This window comes from Choloepus didactylus, chromosome 19 (genome assembly GCF_015220235.1).
Source record: "Choloepus didactylus isolate mChoDid1 chromosome 19, mChoDid1.pri, whole genome shotgun sequence".
In the NCBI taxonomy this organism is placed as follows: domain Eukaryota; kingdom Metazoa; phylum Chordata; class Mammalia; order Pilosa; family Megalonychidae; genus Choloepus; species Choloepus didactylus.
Window position 1 is genome coordinate 40,644,543 of NC_051325.1, and position 19,478 is coordinate 40,664,020.

Consider the following 19,478-nt stretch of genomic DNA (forward strand, 5'->3'; position numbering starts at 1 on the left):
ATGGCCTGCCCCGGCACTAGGCCATGGTTCCCCCTCCCTTCATCTCCTTAACTTCAAAAATGTGGACTCTGTCTTCCAGTGTGGACTAGAACTCTGAGCTCAAGTTTGCCTTAGCCCTATCCCACTCCTGCAATAGAACTTTTTCTCCTGTGGTCCCTTCAACACAAGACAAAGTTAAAGAACTGTCATCACAGGCCACACTCCTCAAACTGCAACTCTCTCCAGCCCTTGCCACTTCTTGCCTCTGCTCCATTGCTCAAGCCATTCCCTCTGCCTGGGAAGCCTTTCTCTGCTTTTTCCTGACAAAATTCTCCAATTTTAAGTCTCATTTAAGGAGTCACCTCTCTCGGAGCCTTCTTTGAGGCCCCAGGTGACCCTTCTGTGCTCCCAGTAGCCCAACCTGTGCCTGCTCCATTGTCCCTTGCTGGCCTGGGAGCCCTCAAAGAGCAGACTGCATCCTCAGCACCCAGCAAGGTCCTCTCTTGTGCAGCCCTTTGTTATGGATCTTGTTGCCAAACAGGGTTTGTTGCCGGATGCACGCTAAGGGAAATGGGCTACTTGGGGACAACAGTGGTTACATGGTTACAATCTGAAACCTCCAAATGTTGAAATCAGAACAGGCCACAAAGTCTGAAATAAGGGGTTAGGGAGACGCTGAAGCATGACTGTGGTCATCCTTCCATAGCAGGTGTGGTCCTTGGAAAAGTTTTCTGATTGGAGGCAGAAATCTGCCTTCTTGAAATTTCCACCCTGTGGTTCCAGCCTGTGGCTCCAACAGACATCTAAAAACAGAGATCTACTCTCAACGGTACCCAGTTCCTTCTATGCACTACACCCCTCCTCATTTGTCAATGTCCCAAGAACAGAACAGTGTCGGCCATTCTGGGGCAGTGAGAATACTGCTTGAATGAATCCAAACTACATTCTCTATGTCCTTCCCTTGCTTTGAATTCTTCTGTGGCCCTTACTGTTCACAGGATATAAAAAATTCTTTCCTCTGTAAGATACTGTGTGATCTGATCCATCCTCTTCTCTTATCATTCCCCACTCCACTGACATCAGCCTTCTTTCAGTTCCCAGTTCTGCTCTGTTCTCTTGCTGGTAGGCTTTCACGCATGTTGTTGCCTCTCCCTGGAACCATCTCTCCTCAGTTCCCTGCCTACCAACACACCACCATCTCCTTCATCTGGTCAATATCTCAACCCTAGGTCTCATCTCAAATGTTTATTCCCCTATGAAGCCTTTCCTGATTCCTCTGGGCTCCCTGCAATATATTGACATTGGCTTTCCTGTCTTCAAGGCCTATTTATTGTCTCCTCAATGCCTAGCACAGGCCTGCCTGTTGTTAGGCCCTGGCTGTTGTTAGAGCTCTAAAAGTATCATGTAGCGAGCTTCCAAGATAGCCCCAATGATACCTGCTTCCTGGTGTTCTTGCCCTTGTGTAGTCGCCTCCCATAGTGAGTAGATATTTCAGAAATAATACTGTGTGACTTGCAAGGCTAAGTCATAAGAGACACTGTGGCTTCTGTTCTGCTTTCTTATAGCTTGCTCTGGGGGAGGCTAGCCACCATGTTGTGAGGACACACAAGCAGCCCCATGGAAAGGTTCAGTGTGGAACTGAGGTCTCTTGCTGACAGCCAGCACTGATCTGCCAGGCATGTGAGTGAACCACTTTGCAAGTAGATCTTCCAGTCCCAGGCAAGCATTCAAATGGCTACAGCCTTGACCAACATATTATTGCAACTTCCTGAGACCCTGAATCAGAACCACCCAGCTCCTGAATTCCTCACCCACAGCATCTGTGTGAGAGAATGTTTTAGGGCAAATAATTACACTGCAATAGGTAATTAACCTGTCTAAAGTGCCCCCACCCCCCTTTTTTGCCTTGATAAATTTGTCTTAAATAGAAAGTTCAATTCTATCTTCCTTCTTTCTAAGCAACTTGCATTTGTTTCTTGGCAGTCATATCATATTTCATGGGAGACTGAGGTGTCAGCAGTCAGTAGCCGGAACATCTGGTGGCCCTCCCAAGTGACCCCAAATCAGCCAGCTGGCTGTGGCATTCCCAGGACTCCCTCTTTCCCTGGGGAGGGGGATGGAGTTGGGTTTCAAATTTGCTGGGGGCTTCACCCACCTCTGCAAGGGAGATTAGAGAGGAGGCCAAATCCATGGAAACTGTTCATATGACATACTTTATTTCCAATCTACAACAATTAAAAACCCTTTGTAAGTTCACACTGTACAGTTATTCTCATGTCTGAAATAAGACACGGGGGCAGGGAGAGCTGGTAGACTGGACTGCAGTCATCCTAGCAGCCAATCCATCCTGGGAAGGAGACTTTTGAAGACAGAAGTGAGGAAGAGAGAAAAACAGACGGAAAAGGACAGTTGGCCTGAGGATGTCCTTGGTCCCTTTCCTCCCGTGGGCTTTTCCCTAGGGGTTCCCCAGGGCCCACAACTATAGGACCCTCACCAGGAAACCAGGCAGTGTGAGAAGGGGACTTCACAGTATTGGCAGGGAGTTAGGAGGGCAGGATGAGGAGGGAGGACAGCTTCTGGCCCTTTTCCCCAACGACTGGGGTTGGAGCTGCTTTTTGGCACTGTCTATAAATTCTCCCTGGGGGTGGGAGGAGGAGGAGCTGGGGATTTAGGATTATTTCCTTGAGGAGTTAGGTTTCTTTCCATTTGGAAAGAGGCCATCAGGCCCACTGTAAGGTTCCCAAGGGATGAACCAACAGGATCTTTTGCCTCCTGCCCGGAGGGACTCCCATTCCCTGGCTGGCTAGCAAGACCCCATACGGCCATTTGTAAAATTCAAGACAAGTGAGAGAGGTGAGCAGGGCTGGAAAAAAGCCAGGGGCAAGGCAAGAAAAAAAACTGATGTCTTCTCCTTGATCTCTTATGTTCCAGGAAGAGCAGACCATAGGTTTGGGGGGTGGAGGACGGGTGGGGGCCGGTGGCTTCTGATCTCTTAGGGGTCTGGACAAGGTTGGCGTTTTCTACCTGTTTTGGGCCGGGGCCAGCCTGCTGTAATTGCTAGCCTAGATCAGGGGTTGGCAAACTCTAGCATTAATCAGAATCACTGAAGGGCTTAATTAAAGTCCACATTGCCAGGCCCCACCCCCTCTCACACAGGTTCTGATTCAGTAGGTCTGGGGTGGGGATAATTTGCATTTCTACCAAGTTCTTAAGTGATGCTAATACAGCTGGTGCAGGACCCACTTTGAGAAACACTGGCCTAAAGTAATGCCTCCCATCACCTCATCTCAGCAACCTGGTGCCTCCAGGCAGTGCCAGGGAACTGAACCACAGCTGGCAAGGTCCAGCTCTAGAGGCACCAAAATACCCGGGAAGCTGCTGGGAATGGTCCTGTGGTAAGTTCCACTGAGCGGAGAAGTAAACTAAGGCACAGAGATCAGTGGCGAGCTGAGAGGGGCCAGGGTACCAAGGCCCAGTGGAGAGGGGATGGTGCTGTAGGACCCCTCAGACACGAGGGGACCCCTGGGTCCCACAGGGATTATCCTGGTGCTTGTCACTGAGTCCCAGAACCAGGAGGACTAGGCACCAAGAAAGTAAGAGATCTGGCCTGAACCCAGGCTGAGGTTCCTCTCCATGGGAGCAGTTTGAGTGGCTTCAGAATGTAGTGTGACACGCAGCCAAGTCCCAACTGCCTTGGTCTTTCAAGGATGCTCTGAGGAAACCACGACTCCTTTCCATTGGGGCCTGGTGTCCAGAGAGCAGGGGAAGGGCAGGAAGGGAGGGGAGCAGGGCCAATGGGACAGACAAGGGGAAAGAGGTCCAAGGACAGTAAAGGAGGAGTGGGCAGGGCAGGTGACAGGGAGGAGCCCTTGGCAGAGGATTCAGGCCCAACATCTCATCCCCACTCCCCTTTGTTTCTTGGGCCTGTGGGCTCTGCAAACTGCAAATGCTGTTACGACAGGTAAGGGGTAGAGCCAGGGTCAACTATTTGTTCTGCCAGGCCTTGCTGTTCCAGAGGTGACGGGATACAGGGATGTCAGACATACAGACAGACAGCTGGACAGATGACCAGAGAGAGAGAAGAACCCAAAAGCTGCATATGCTTTTCAACCAAAGTCAGAAGCGGAGATCCAAGCCCCCCTCTACCTAATAGAAAGTGCTGGGGTTGAGGCAGTAGGCTTCCGACAGAGAAGACAATGTGGCTTTGGGTGGGACGGGGAAAGCTATTCTGGGCTGGGGGAGGGGTGGCAGGTGTCATGGAGTTGGGCCAAGCCCAGTGAGAAGGGCTGGCAGAGTTGGTGCCACCTGAAGCATTGGAGACAGGGGCCCCCGCACTGGCGCAAGAAAACACAAGATAAATGCAGAACCCAGGAAACACCACCAGATCTTCTGAGAGCAAACATTAGAGCTGGGAGGCCACAGACACAGGCTTTTCTCTGAATAGACAGGAATGTGAGGGCCTGGGGATGGGGGTGAGGGTTGCTGGGGTTACAGGAAAACCCAGGAGAGGGGAGCAGTGCTTGGGAGGCTATGCTGGGAGGACTAATGGATGGGTGCTACAAGTAAGCCAGGGGACCCAGAAGAGGACAACCTTGCCATGCATCAGGACTACTCAGTCTCCTGGCAGGAAGCAGCCAAGAAGAAGAAAGGGAGGGAAGAGGGGAGCAAGCAGACTGAACCCAGAGAGAGGAAGGGGCTCGCCCAAGATCACAGAAAGGCAGGGTGGTGTCTCATTCACCACTGGGGATATGGAACATGCTGGGAACCAGGAAAACTGGGATTCTGTCCTGGTTCTGCCTCTGGTTTGCTGTGTGACCTTGAGTAAGCTGCTCCCTTCTCTGGGCCTGATGCCTCAACCAAAAAATGAGTGTGTTGGTCCAGATTATCTTATGGCCCCCCTTCCATTCACTAAAATACAGTGAGGGTGGTGTAGGGTCAGGGCACAGAGGGGCTACAGACAATGAATGTAGTCAGAGCATTTTACATTTGCGTAGAACCTTATGCTTTTCCAAGTAGACTCACAGGCACTATACTGCATTTGGTCCTTGCCACAGCCACATGAGGTAGGAAGGGCATTGCCCCACTTTATAGCTGGGAAACTGAGGCACAGAATTGCCATGTGATCTGGCCAAGGTCATTCAAGTTGGTGGCAGTTTATTATTTTTTTTAAATAGTCACCTGGAAAACATTCTTGTATTTTACGTTCACCTGTCAAAATACCAGTTGGCTCGGTGGCCTTTGAAGAAAGGGGGACACATGCTATACCAATTAATAGCAGAAGAGTTTGTCTCCTGGGGCAAACATGCTTACTTCGCATGACAGGATGATGAGAGTTGTGTAACATAATGTGTTTCTCTTTTCACTATGGCTGCCAGGAAACTCAAGGGTGCAATTTAATTGCGTGATTGAGGGCATAACATCAGGGAATGATAATTCTTTTTGCTTTCTTACCTTCTATTTCTGTCATCTCCTGCACATGTATGATTAAGATCATAAATTGCCTCTGATGCTTTTTGGAAATCCTCAGAATAATTAAATAAAATCAAAGCTGGGTTGAGGACCAGGTCCCTGAATTCCCAGCTCAGTGCTCTTTTTAAGATACGTACATAAAGAAAGATGGCCTAAGAGTCAGGGCCATGAACACAAACCATGTGGCCAATGGTCCTCAAGGATCTCCCTGGGAGTTTGGTAAAGATGCAGATTCCTGGCCCAGAAAGTTGTAACAGGGCCCATAAATCTGCATTCTCAACAAGCTTTCAGAGGATTCTGATGCCAGGGTCCCCCAGACTGCTCTCTGGGACATGCAGGTCCAGGGAATCGGAGTGGCCTCATTTCATGTCTGGGTAAAACAGTGGCATATTCTGGATATTCTGTACCTACACAGAGCTCCCAGTGGGGTGGTGTGGGCAGTGGGTTTGCACAGCAAGCAGGACAGAGCTGGGCTGGGGGATCCACTGGACCCAGCTTCTAGTCTAAACTTGATGACTTCCCAGTGGGTGCCTCTGAGATGACACCTGCACCTCGATTTCCCCAACTACCAAATGAGAGCACTAACCTCTGTCCTTCCAAGGCTGCCTCCCAGAGTTGTCCCTGAGAGGTTTGAAGGAGACATGGGATGTGGGCACAATTTCTAAATAGTAAAGTGCTCAAGGTGGGATGTTGGGGGAATCATTATTATTACCAACAAAGAGGCAGTGGGAGCATGCAGAACTGGTGAGGCTGGAAGAGGGGGGACATTCCAGATGGGAGGGGAGAGGGAGGAAGAGCTTGAAATTGGGTGAGTCAGAGGAGGAGAACAGGCTGGATGATGAAATGGGGAAAGTGCCTGGCGGTGGGAGGATAGAGCCAAGTTAACGGTCAGGATCAAGTCTTTGGACCCTTGGCCTTGACAACAAAAACCAGACACTCAAGATGACACCTGGGGAGACCAAGGGGCAGGGCCCATTTTGAGTTTATAGGAAGCAAGACCTTTTGGAGGTGTTTTTAAATTGGGTCACCCTTGGGTAGGGAAAGAAGTGGGGGAAAGGGCTGGCAAAGGAGCAGGGAATTGGATCTGATGCCTTGTGCAGGCAGGGCCCAAGAGCCACTGATGCCCCAAATTGATTCGATTTTCAGTTCAAATACAGACTCCATGGCACTCCAAAGGGTCTCATTTGGCTCTGGGAAGAAGTCAGACAGGAGGTCACCCAGTTTAGGGTCAATGATGCCATTGGTCCTCATTTCCCCCCAGCTAGCTGGTGCCAACCCCATGGACCCCAAGCCAAGGAGACTGTAAGGGGACTGGGACCCCAGGACTCCTTAGGACTTTGGTTATAGGGAGTGGATGTGGTGGTGGTGGTGGTGGGGGGTGTGGCAAGGAGGAAGAGGAAGAAGGGAGGAAGAACTGGGTGCTAGGAATAAAAAAGCAAAGGCATAGTAGGAAAGAGGAGAAAGGGAAAGAAGGGCAGCATTCCTTCCTGTGACCCCCAAACCTCCAGAGGAATCCCCACAGTGGGTCAGGCAGTTTTCTACTTTGGGAATGTTACCAAGGCTTAAAAGGCATTTGAAGAAACAGACAAACTTAGAATTTACATTCCAAAAGAGTAGAGAGTTTTTACAAACCAACCCCCCACCCCAAAAAACAAACACAACCAGTTACCAATTTAAAAATGCTAAAAATCAAACCAAACCAATATTTACATGTAACATTTCAACCCCATCAAAGCTCCATGTCCAGAGGCTTCTCTAAGAACAGTGACGAGTGACCTTGCACAGTGGCATGCAGGAACTAGAAACTGAGGCTTCACTGAAAACCAAGATCTGGAGCCTCTGACACCAGCTGGGGGGCCAGGCGGCCAGGCGCTGAGACAACAAAGATGGCACGGACAATCTTGGACGAGGATGATGGTAAGGCCGAGTGGTCTGTAGGCTGCGAGGTTCCGGACTCACAGAGTTTCTCCCAAGGCTGGGAGTGCAGCCTCCCTAGCGCTCTGCAGCTCGGGGAGGTGGCACAAGGCCTCTGGTGGCTTACAGCCTGGTGTGAATCCCCTCACCTGAAGATCACCTTGGAGGGGTCCCTCTCTGACCTCACTGGGCAGGGAATAGTGGCATCATCTGGGAATTGGTCCATGGTGCCATCGGTCTGCCTACTCTGCCCACACAAGCCACCATGGCACGAGGGAGCAGCTGGTAGGACTGACATGACCCTGATGTTCTGCCAGTCAGGTGGGGAGATGAAGGACTCGGGGTAGCTGGTCCTGGTGCCCCTGAGTGGGCAGGAATGGGAGATGGCAGAGGCGTCTCCTGAGCGCTGTGGACAAGCTAGCAAAACTGCTGGCTCTTATTCTTCCTGAAGGAGAATTCTAGACAAGCCATTTTGTCCTGGGGTTTCCAGTTATAGAAGTTATAGAAGTGCTGTGTGTCTGTGTGGGGGTGGGGGAAAGGGGTGTGTGTGTGCAACCGAAATGGGTTCATGGGCACCAAGGGGAGGCCATGTGACACCCTCCTCGTCATATCGCAATAAGCCATCTGTCCGATGGCTCAGGCAGCTCATGGGGCACGAAGGGAAAGGCAGGCAGTGGACATGGGGCTGGGAGAAGAGCCATGAGAGGCCATAAGGCTCAGGAAAGAGGCTGGTGAAAAGGCCGGCAGGCTGGTGAGAAGTGGGGCAGGCTGGTAGATACTCAAATCCATGTGCAAAGCTGCAATAAACAACATTCTCAAAGTTCAGTCCTGTTTTCCTGTGCGTTCTCACTCGGGGACCTTGGAAGGATTTTTATGCGCTTGACAAAGCCTTAGTACTCCATGTTTGACTCATAAAAAAGGTGTCAGAGGGAGGGAGGAAAATGAGAAGGAAGAGGGGAATGTTTGGGAGTGGGTTACATCGTCCAGCCTTCCGCCCTGTCAGCGAGCACTTGCAGACTGACCGCTGGGGGCCGGACAAGTCCCAGGTGTTTCAGTAAAAGCAGTGCTCTCAGTTGGAATGGCCAGTGGTGTTGGGGGCGCATGCTGCAGGGTTCCAGCTCTGCACAGGAGCCCTCCAAACCTGAGCCAGGAGACCTGAGCGTGGCCGTCAAGCTGCCTCGTCTGCGTGGGAGATCCCAGTCCGTCCATCGTGTTAGAAGCCCCACATTGTTCCAATGGCAAGAACACATGTTTCAACCTCCAATAAATTACCTTAGGGGCTTTGGGGTAAATTAAATTATTAAAATAAAGTAAACCACCTTAAATATTTATAGTAAGAAAAATTCAAATAAACAATCTAGGCAAAACATGTGTTTCCAGGCCCCAGTCTACTGTCGTGTCCTGGGGTGCTGGCCTCTTGGGGTTCTCCTTGGCCCATTCTGGCCAGTTGGGAGTTTCTTATTGAGAACATCTTTGCCCTCCACCAGCAGCAGGATGTAAACACAGTGGCGATGTGGCATGCCTCTGGGGTGCCAGGGAAAGAAGCCCAGGGACCAAGGCAGTGGATGTTCAGGCATGAATCTGTGCACCAGTCTTGAGACTGATTCTACCTATTTCTGTCCTCAGGGAGTCTTCTCTGAAGGTTGGGGCCCCTCCAAGACAGCTTGCCAAGGATGGCAGTTCCAGTGGGTCCCGACCCTGAGCCCCACACATTCTCACCTCGTCCCCTGGTCCTTGCTGCACCCAGGCTGTGGGCAGGGAGATCCAGGGCCCCAGGATTCCAAGCAAGTACTTGGACCCAGCTACTGCCCTATCATACCCTCTGGAGTCACAGCAATCCAGAGCAGTGGAGCCAGGGGGTAGGGGGGAGTGTGGATGGAAGGAAGGGATGGGGATGGTGCCCAGCCCAGAAACTCCAGCAGACCCAAGTTGAGCTTTAGAGCAAAGCCTGTTCTTCTTGTTGATGTCTCCTCCTCCCAGTAACGGGATGTGTAGTTGGCACTGGAGGATCTCTGTGGCCCTTTTCCCTGAAGAGTGTATCCCTTCCTCAGATCTTCCAAGAAGAGGGTATGGGTAGAACCAGGCAAGACCTGCCAGGTTCACCAGGGAGCAGCTCCCAGGGGATTTCTCTGTAGATGCTTCTGAAGCCCATTTTTGGTCTTTCTCCCACTCATCGCCTTCCCCCGAGAAGTAGGACATCACCACCCAGCGTCAGCAGGAGACCCCCCGCTTTACCTTGATGTGAAAGCTGTTCTCTGGCAGTGGTGTAGCTGCCGTCCTTACAAGGTGAGGTGATGCTGAGGACGCAGACCCCTCACCTCGTCTCTGCTGGTTCCCTTCTGCAATCCAGGCCCTAGGCTGGTTGAGGCGGCAAGTTCAGTGGCTCCGTCATTCGCTGTGGGGAGCTGCCCGCTCCTCCCCGCCCCAACCAGACTCTGAAGGGTGAAGCCTGCACTTGGAAGGAGAGTGGCGGATGGCAGAGCGGGAGGACCGGGCAAAACAGGAGGTGACAGACTGGGCGCTACAGTCACAAACGGCATCCTAGGAAGAGAGGAAGGGAGGAAGTAAGGAAAGACTTACTGGCACCCACGGAGCCTGGGATGCCGGCCTGGCAAGGAACTTGGACTTGGATGTGCCCATGAACCAGCCCCCAGGGCTGCAGCCACTCTCTGGACCAGTTTTTCTTTTCATTGTTTTTCTCTCATTATAGCAGTAATGAATGTTCAGTGTAATCATTTCTGGAGTATACAGAGAAGAAAGTGTATGTCATCCATGATTCTAACACATTAAAGATAAATTCTCGGCAACATGGCGGCATAGAGAGGAGTGGAAGCTAAGTAGTCCCCCTGCAACAACTACAAAAAACCAGAAACAACTAGTAAATAATCCAGAATAACTGCAGGGGGACAAACGAGACCATCCACTCATCATACACCAACCTGAATTGGGAGGAATGCCTGAGAACACAGCATAAAATCTGTAAGTAAAACCTGCGGATCCAAGTCGTGAGACCCCCTCCCCCATAGCCCGAGCTGCAAAGCCTTGTGGTGCCACAGAGAAGCTCTCTCCCAGCAAGCGAATATAGCTCAACTGAGCTCCAACTGGGGTTTTAAGTAGCGAGTGTGAACTGCTCACTACAGGTACGCATCCCCAAAAAACAGAGGCTTTGGGTGATGACTGACCTTGGAGAGCCAGAGGGTCGCCTTGGACTGGGTCTGAAGGGGACTATCTGTTTCTTTTTCGGCTCACTGGAGAAAGCCCCAATCATATTCAGTTTCCAGGGCTGTGACTTGGGGAAGGGTGGAGATACCACAAGCAGAGAGAGAGACCATTGAAATGCTAATGACCTCCACCTGGGGGCTCTGTCTTCTCTAGGAGGAAAGGGGTGGGGCCCTTTCCATTCAGAACCAGACCCCAGAGCCTGGGGGAACAGGCCATACCTCCTCACACCAATCAAGAATTATAGGCTAACAGGCATCACCTGCTGGGCAGAAAAGCACAGTGACCCGAGGCATCAAAGGCTGGAGCAATTTTCTAAGACACACCCGCAGGGAAACAAGATACTGAATATTTCTTCCCTCTGGGACCTGAGCCTGTTCTGGTCTGGGGAAACCTGATTTGGATAACCAAGGAAACCATGCCTAGACAACAGAAAATTACAACCTACACTAAGAAAAACAAAGTTATGGCCCAGTCAAAGGAACAAATGTACACTTCAACTGAAATACAGGAATTTAAACTAATGCTAAATCAAATCAAAAAGTTTAGAGAAGATATTGCAAAAGAGATAGAGGCTGTAAAGGAAGCACTGGGCATGTATACGGCAGAAATCAAAAGTTCAGAAAAACAACCAGTAGAATATATGGAAATGAAAGGCACAACACAAGAGATGAAAGACACAATGGAAACATACAACAGCAGATCTCAAGAGGCAGAAGAAAACACTCAGGAACTGGAGAACAAAACACCTGAAAGCCTACACGCAAAGGAGGAGATGGAGAAAAGAATGAAAAAATATGAGCAACATCTCCGGGAACTCAAGGATGAAACAAAGTACAATAATGTACATATCATTGGTGTCCCAGAAGGAGAAGAGAAGTGGAAGGGGGCAGAAGCAATAACAGAGGAAATAATTAATGAAAATTTCCCATCTCTTATGAAAGACATAAAATTACAGATCCAAGAAGCACAGCGTACTCCAAACAGAAGAGATATGAATAGGCCTATGCCAAGACACTTAATAATCAGATTATCAAATGTCAAAGACAAAGAGAGAATCCTGAAAGCAGCAAGAGAAAAGCGATCCATTACATACAAAGGAAGCTTAATAAGACTATGTGCAGATCTCTCAGAAGAAACCATGGAGGCAAGAAGGAAGTGGGGTGATATATTTAAGATACTGAAAGAGAAAAACCGCCAACCAAAAATCCTATATCCAGCAAAGCTGTCCTTCAAATATGAGGGAGAGCTCAAAATATTTTCTGACAAACAGACAATTAGAGACTTTGTGAACAAGACACCTGCCCTACAGGAAATACTAAAGGGAGCACTACAGGGTGATAGAAGACAGGAGTGGGTGGTTTGGAACACAATTTTGGGAGATGGTAGCACAACAATGTAAGTACACTGAACAAAGGTAACTATGAATACGGTTGAGAGAGGAAGGTTGGGAGCATGTGAGACACCACAAGAAAGGAGGAAAAATAAAGACTGGGATTATGTAACTTGGTGAAATCTAGAGTATTCAACAATTGTGATAAAATGTACAAATACATTCTTTTACGAGGAAGAACAAGCAAATGTCAACCTTGCAAGGTGTTGAAAATGGGGAGGCATTGGGGGAGGGATGCAATCAGCATAAACTAGAGACTGTAACTAATAGAATCATTGTATTATGCTTCCTTTAATGTAACAAAGGTGATATACCAAGGTGAATGCAAATAAGAAGGGGGGATAGGGGAGGCATGTTAGACACTTGACATTGGTGGTATGGTCTGATTCTTTATTCTACTTTGATTTAAGGTTATTTTTCCTTTTGCTACTTCCTAGCTGTCTTTTTTTTTTCCTCTTTCTTTTGCCTCTCTACCTTCTTTGACTCTCCCTCCTGCCTTGTGGAAGAAATGTAGATGCCCTTATATAGATAGTGGTGAAGATGGTGAACACATAAATGTATGACCATGCAGAGAACCATCGATTATTTACTTGGGATGGAATGTATGGTGAGTGAACAAAACCATATTAAAAAAAAAAATGGGTTGATGACAAAACCTCGAGGGCAATATACTGAGTGAAATAAGCCAGACACATAAGGACAATTATGGCAGGGTCTCACTGATAGGAATTAATTATAATATGTAAACTCATAGACATGAAATATAAGGTGCCAAGATATAGGACGAGGTTTAAGAATGGGGAGTGGTTGCTTAGTATGAGCAGAATGTTCAACTAGGATGAACTTAAATGTTTGGAAATGAACAGGGGTGTTGGTAGCAAGATGTGAGAATAACTAACAGTGCCGAATGGTGTGTGAATGAGGTGGAAAGGGGAAGCTCAGAGTCATATATGTCACCAGAAGGAAAGTTGGAGGTCAAAAGATGGGAATGTATAAAACTGAATCCTATGGTGGGCAATGTCCATGATCAACTGTACAAATACTAGAAATCACTTCCATGAACCAGAACAAATGTATGACAATACAATTAGAAGTTAATAATAGAGGAGCATATAGGGAAGAACTATATACCTATTACAAACTATATACTACAGTAAGTAGTATTTCAACATTTTTTCATAAACAGTAACAAACGTACTATATCAATACTAGGAGTCAACAATTGAGGGGGGTTGGTTAGGGATAGGGGAGGTTTAGAGTTTCCTTTTCTTTTTTTTCTTTTTTCATCTTTCACTTTATTTCTTGTCTGGAGTAATGAAAAGTTTCTAAAAATTGAACAAAAATTAAGTGTGATGGATGCACAGCTGTATGAGGGTACCCAGGGGCAAGTGATTGTACACTTTGGATCTTTGGATAATTGTATGGTATCTGAACAATCTCAATAAAAATGGAAAAAAAAAAAAAAAGATAAATTCTCCACATATTGCACATATATTTACCAAAATGACCTCATCCCCTACAGACTATTTTGCAATTGTAAAACATGAATACTTTTCTGATGCTATGTATGGCTGTACCTCCTTTTTACTGGCTGTATACTATTCTATTGAATAGACGTGCCTTAATATATTTATCTAATTCCCTTTCGATGTACATTTAGGTAGTTTCTAATTTTTTATCATAACCAATGCACAGGGATATAAGCATAGTGGTTAAAAGTGCTACTCTAGAAGCAGAGTGCTTGGTTCAAATCCCATACCTTCTATTTACTGGCTGTGTGATCTCAGACAGGTTCTTTGACCTCTCTGAACCTTCTTCCTCTCTAAGACGCAGGCCATGACATCTTCCTCAAAGTTGTTGTGAGGCTCAAGTAAGAAATGTTAAGTAGGAGGACTGTGGGAAGATGACAGACTAGGAAGCTCCAGGAACTGGTCCTTCCACCAAAGCAACTATTAAACTGGCAGGAACTGCCTGAATCAACTATTTTGGAACTTTGGAGTCTAGTGGAACACTTTTAACATCTAGGGAAGAGCTGAAGGAAGAGGCTGATAAGTTGACGTAAATATTGGTGAATTTCTCCCTTCATGCAGTGGCTACCACCCCTATCCCCCAATCATGGGGCAGGCAGCAGTGGGGACTGTGGCCCAGACTCCTGATGCAGACTGCTGGTGTCCAGATGGCTCTAAAGACCTAGGCTTCCAAATTCCAGGGGTTTGTGGTCTGATTGCCGATCACTACTTTGGATCAGCTACTTCAGATCACTGGAGGGCCAGCTCGGAGGCAGCCATTGTTCCAAGCCCCCTCAGCAAACGGGGCAAAGGAGTCTTAAAAAGGAAGTACCCTTTTTTTTTCTCTTTCACTTTCCATTCCCCATTTGGGGGCAAAAATAGTTTGGAAAAGTCACAAATTGACATCCCTAGCCCTCAATAACAACAACAGAAACAACAAAATCCTGGTAATCCCACGGAAATGGAAGAACTAGATTTCCAGAGTTATAACAAGGTATTATTCAGAATGTCCAAAAAATTATAAAACACACAAAGAAATGGGAACATATGGCCTATTTACAGGAAAAAAAGAATTTGCCAGAAACCATTCCTGAGGAAGCTCATACATTGGAACCATTAGTCAAAGACTTTTAAATCAACTATCGTAAATATGTTCAATGAGCTAAAGAAATCCATATATAAAGAACTAAAGGAAATGAGGAAAATGTTATCTGAATTAAAAGACAAAAACTATTTAAAAAGAACCAAACAAGTTTTTGGAGCTGCAAAATACAGTGAGTGAAATGAAAACTCACTAGACATATTCCACAGCAGATCTGAACAGTCAGAAGAAAGGATCAGCAAACTTGAAGACAGGACACTAGAAATTATCCATTGAGGAGCAGAAAGGAAAACTAATGAAGAAAAATGAACAGAGCATGAGGAACCTGTGGGTCACCATCAAGTGTAGAAATACATGCAACATTGGGGTCCCAGAAAGACAAGAGAGAGAGAAAGGGGGCAGAAAAAGGATTTTGAAGAAATAATGGCTGAAAACATTCCACATATGATGAAAGACAAGAACGTATACATCTAGGAAGCGCAATGAAGTCCAAGCAGGATAGACTCTAAAAGAGATGTACACCAGGACACATTAGAGTAAAACTGTCAAAATCCAAAGACAAAGAGAGGATCTGGAAAGCAGCAAGAGAGAAGGGACTTGTCACATACAAGGGATCCCTAATAAGATTAACAGTGGATTTCTCATCAGAAACCAGCGGGCCAGAAGATAGTGGGATGGCATATTTAAAGTCCTGAAACAAAATCAGGAAGAGACCTGATTTGTAGCATTTGCTCATTTCCATGGTGTAAATTCTCCCACTGTGGTTGATTTCAAGCTACCAAGGTGACGTTACTGACCACAGAGGTATGCACAATTGGGTCTCACAAGCCACACAAGCTGGCTCAGCACACCACTGGGTGGCAGGAGAGCAGTGAGCATGGCTCTTCCCTGGACAGGATGCCGGCAATCTCTGGTGTGGGGTGGCAAAGCAGCTAGTTTACCCAAACTTACTAGTCTCTTGGTATTCAGACCATATGTCCATCAGGTCTATGTCATTCCAGGTCTGGGGGTTTTCCAAACCCCATCCCAGACCAGCACAGGGACTTTTTGAAACACACAACCACATTCCCTGAATTGGAAAACCAAAAGAGCTTGGACCTTCAAAGCCAAGACTCCACTCACCTACCTCATTGGGAAGGACTGTGGCTCCATCTCCGTCCCGGGGGATACCATCCTTTCCCACTTGGGGGAGCAAGGGGGGTCTGGCCTCCTCGCTGCTGCCTGCCTTGGCTGCCTTCTTGTTCAAGATCCTGGCCATGCCCTCTGGCTGATGGAAGCTGGCTGGGGAGAGGGGCTCTGGCTTCTTGGTGCTCTCGTCCCCTACTGCTGAGGTGGGGCTTGGTGCCCGGCTACACACATTGCGGAAGAACTCCTGCATGATGCCATACTTAGGAGGCTCGGGCTTGGCCCGGGCCTCGGACATGCCCAGTTTCCAGACCGACTCCGTGCTCCCCGAGTGCTCCACCACGCTGAAAAGGCTGGACAGCCCATCGTTGATGTTCCTCAACACGGGGCTGTCCCGTGTGGTGGTGGAGCGGGCCCAAGCTGAGCCGTTCTGCTTGCCCTGATGCAGGTTCCAGAGGCTGCGGTCCTTGGCACCCTCCAGCTTGGACACAGACCGCCTCTGGAGCTTTGGCGAGCCATACTTGGGTGAGCAGCAGGGCCGCTCGATGCGGGAATGGACCTTGTCCAGAGAGGAGGAGATCTGCTTGCTGCGCACCGACATGAGCGAGGCACTGCGGGGCGACCAGCTCTTGCTGTGGAGGCTGCTGCGGGGCAGGTCGGTCTGCAGGCCCACACTGACCATGCGGATGGTCTGTGTGCCCACACTGGCCAGGCCCACCGTCTGACTGGACGTGTTCTTCACCTTCCTCTCCAGCGAGCCTGAGCGCATGGCCTGGCGCACGCAGTTGGTGATCTCCTTCATGTCATCGCTCATGTTGCCCGACATCTCGAAGTCGTGCAGGGCCGCGGGGAAGCCCGGCCCGGTCGCAGAGGGGCCACCTCCGGAACCGCCGTCCAGACGCTGACGCGAGAAGTTGCAGAGCCAGCGGCCGTATGCGCTCTCGGCCAGCCCATCAGCGTCGGCCGACTCTTTGGGCTTGGCTGTGGTGAAGAGGAAGCCGGGCTCAATGATGATCTTGCCCTCCTTATCGTGGACCACAGGGACGCCCAGGCGCCGGGCCACTGGGGGACTGTAGTAGACGCGGATGCCCGTCTTGTCGGGGGCCGTATAGCTGCGCTGCATCTGTCTCCCTGCAGGGTCCTGGCAGGCCAGGGTGCCCAGACGGTTGCATTCCCAAGGTGAGAGTCCGGGCTTTTCCTTGGCATCCTTCTCAGGGTCCACCGGCTCAGAACTCACAAAGGCAAAGGCAGGGCTACTGGGCAGCTTCTTGCCCCGGGTGACTTCCCCAGCAAGGTAGGGAGAGCAGTCAAGCAAACTCTCGAACTCAGACATCGAGGAAACAGATTTGGTCCTGGGAAGAACAGAGGAGGAAAAGGTGGTATTAGTGGGTTCTAGGGTACAACACTGAGCACGCACTCGGGTCTACCTCCCTGGACTGTGCGCTGCTTGAGGGCATGGACTGAGGCTGTCTTCATCATCTCTGGTGGAAGACACTGTTGGTGCCCTGCCCCATATTCTCTCCACACTCACGCCCACACACCTCAACTACACACTGAGCACCTCCCATCCTCTACTAGAGGGCTTTGTTTTTTTCTTTTTTTCTGGCTGCAGGAGCATACTTGGCTGCCACCCAGGGGAAACTAGAAATACCGCAGAGATAATGTCCCTGGTCGTCAACAAACAATGGGTGGGGAGTTGGTAGATAAATACCCCAGGTTCCTTGTTCTTTGGGTGGGATGTTCTACCTGCCTCCCAGACTTTCAGGGTTGAGCTCCAGTTTCCCACAGTAGGACCTGCTTGGTGACACACCCTTTACTGGCTGCCTCCCCTTCTCTATCTCACTTCACTCCCTTCACTTCTGGGTATTTCCTGGACTCCTCTCTCAAATAAACCATTTGTACTCAAATCCTCGTCAGGGTTTGCTTCCAGAGAAACCCACACTAAGACACCATAAATCCCTGCACAGACCTGGCACACGTGTTGCCCGATGAGTGACAGTGCCAGGCAGATATGTAAGTGTTTCTCACATGTAATAATATTCAGTCCTCCCAGGTACTCTAGGAGGTGGCTCCTATTATCCCCACTTTACAGGTGAGTAAACAGTGAAGGGAAGAACTGGCCCAAGAAATGAGCTACTCACAGAGCTAAAAATGGCAGAGCTGGAATTCAAACCTGGCACTCTGACTCCGGAACCCACCCTCCAAACCCCAGAGCTTGCCTTGCTTCTGCGCAGCTCTGCATGGGAGAACCTGTGGGGTTCTATTTCGCTCCCTCCTTTCATGCATTTCCTGGTGGTGGAGATGTGGTGCTTAGGTTTTGGAGCACCCTCTCAGCTACAGCCCAGGGCTGTGCACACAGGGTGCCACTCATCACGTCAGGAACGGAGCCCATCTCGCCTCTCCTAACTCCAGAGATGGGAAGAAAGAACCCCAAGAGGCCAGAATAGAGAACTAAATAGTTTCTTTCCAGCTAAGATATGCCAGGACCCCAGCTGTCCATGCCTAGATTCAAACAAACAAAAGCTAGCAGACTGGACTTCCAACTGCCCCAAGTTTCCCAGCTCCTGAGTGGTTTGGGTCCCACTGGAACCATATCACATTGCAGCACTGCTGAAGGGCAGCAGTAGGCACAAGGGGGAGGGGGGAGAAGAGAGGCAAGGAGGCTGGGGTGGGGCCTGTGGGGCAGGGCAGGGGGGTGGGGGGCCCAGCACCTCTTTAAGCCAGTCCCCCCAATTTCAGCTTCGGAAACAGCTTCCTTGTCATGGATCTTCTCACTGCGTGTCTGTAAGGGAAAGGAAACAGGAAGGGTCAATTCCAGCCACCGGCACCATAAGGGAAGGTGACAGGATGCAGTGTGGGGCCTGACACGCCTCAGTCTCCTAAGCACAGAACAGCAGTGCTGCCAGCAACAATCTAGAAGCCACTAGTCAGTTTCTAGCTACACCGCATCTCCCCACAGCCCCTCTCCCATTATTTGCTTTTTCCTCCCCCTGGCAGTGAGGAAATAGGCAAGTGATCTAAGCTCAGCCACTTGGAGCTCTGAGAGAGACCCCAAGAAGAGTCCATTTAGAACTTATTCCAAGGGTGGCAGAGCCACAAAGTCCTCAGGGTCCAGGTGTACGGCTGGTGTTGACAATAGTGCCCTAATGGCTCCTGCTCCAGGCCGGTCTCACCTCGGATCCACAGGCAGAGTCACCCTGGATCTGCAGTGGTCTCCCAAACCTGCATTGCCAGCCCTTTAGAGCCCCCAGAAAAACCCTCTCCTGTCTTGGTTCCTCAGAATTGGTTTTTGTGGCTTGCAACCAAGGCCCCTGAGTGACCCACAGCTTCCTCAGTTGTCATGAGGATTAAATGGGATAACGCAGAGGGTCTGCAGGCTCACTGCTTTGTGGCTCGGCGTGTTGCTGTATTGACAATGTCCCTGAGGCTTATGTGAAAACGTCCCCAGGGTGGCCTCATTCATCTCCAAAGCCAGGGCTGGGCCAAGGCAGAGAAGGTGATTCCACCTTACCAAGGAGACGGTGGGCACCCCGATAGGGAAAGTGGCTTACCCAAGCTCACACAACTATTTATGGGCCCTGCTTTTCACAGAGGCACAGACTGAAACTGAGAGGGGGCCAGGGAACCAGACAGGAACACAAAGACACACCCACAGCACTGGCAGAGGCCCCTTCATGAGTCCAAAACCATGGACAGGAAGCAGGGCAGAGGAGCCCAAGGAGCAAGGGTGCGAACTGTAGGGTGGGGTTCACAGGTTGTGTCCTCCACA

At 49.4% G+C, this 19,478-nt stretch overlaps 1 protein-coding gene across 1 annotated transcript in view; it reads right to left on the bottom strand.

The window, feature by feature from the left end:
- Positions 1-2,173: 2,173 nt before the first annotated feature.
- The window catches only part of SOGA1 (suppressor of glucose, autophagy associated 1), a 75,642-nt gene continuing 58,337 nt past the window's right edge, over positions 2,174-19,478 (bottom strand). Inside the window, exons 13-15 of the mRNA XM_037811548.1 lie at positions 18,421-18,491; positions 15,711-17,061; positions 2,174-9,903 (exon numbers count right to left, since the gene is read on the bottom strand). Coding sequence (XP_037667476.1) covers positions 9,751-9,903; positions 15,711-17,061; positions 18,421-18,491 — 1,575 coding nt within the window. The 3' untranslated portion in view covers positions 2,174-9,750. The remainder of the gene's footprint in view (positions 9,904-15,710; positions 17,062-18,420; positions 18,492-19,478) is intronic.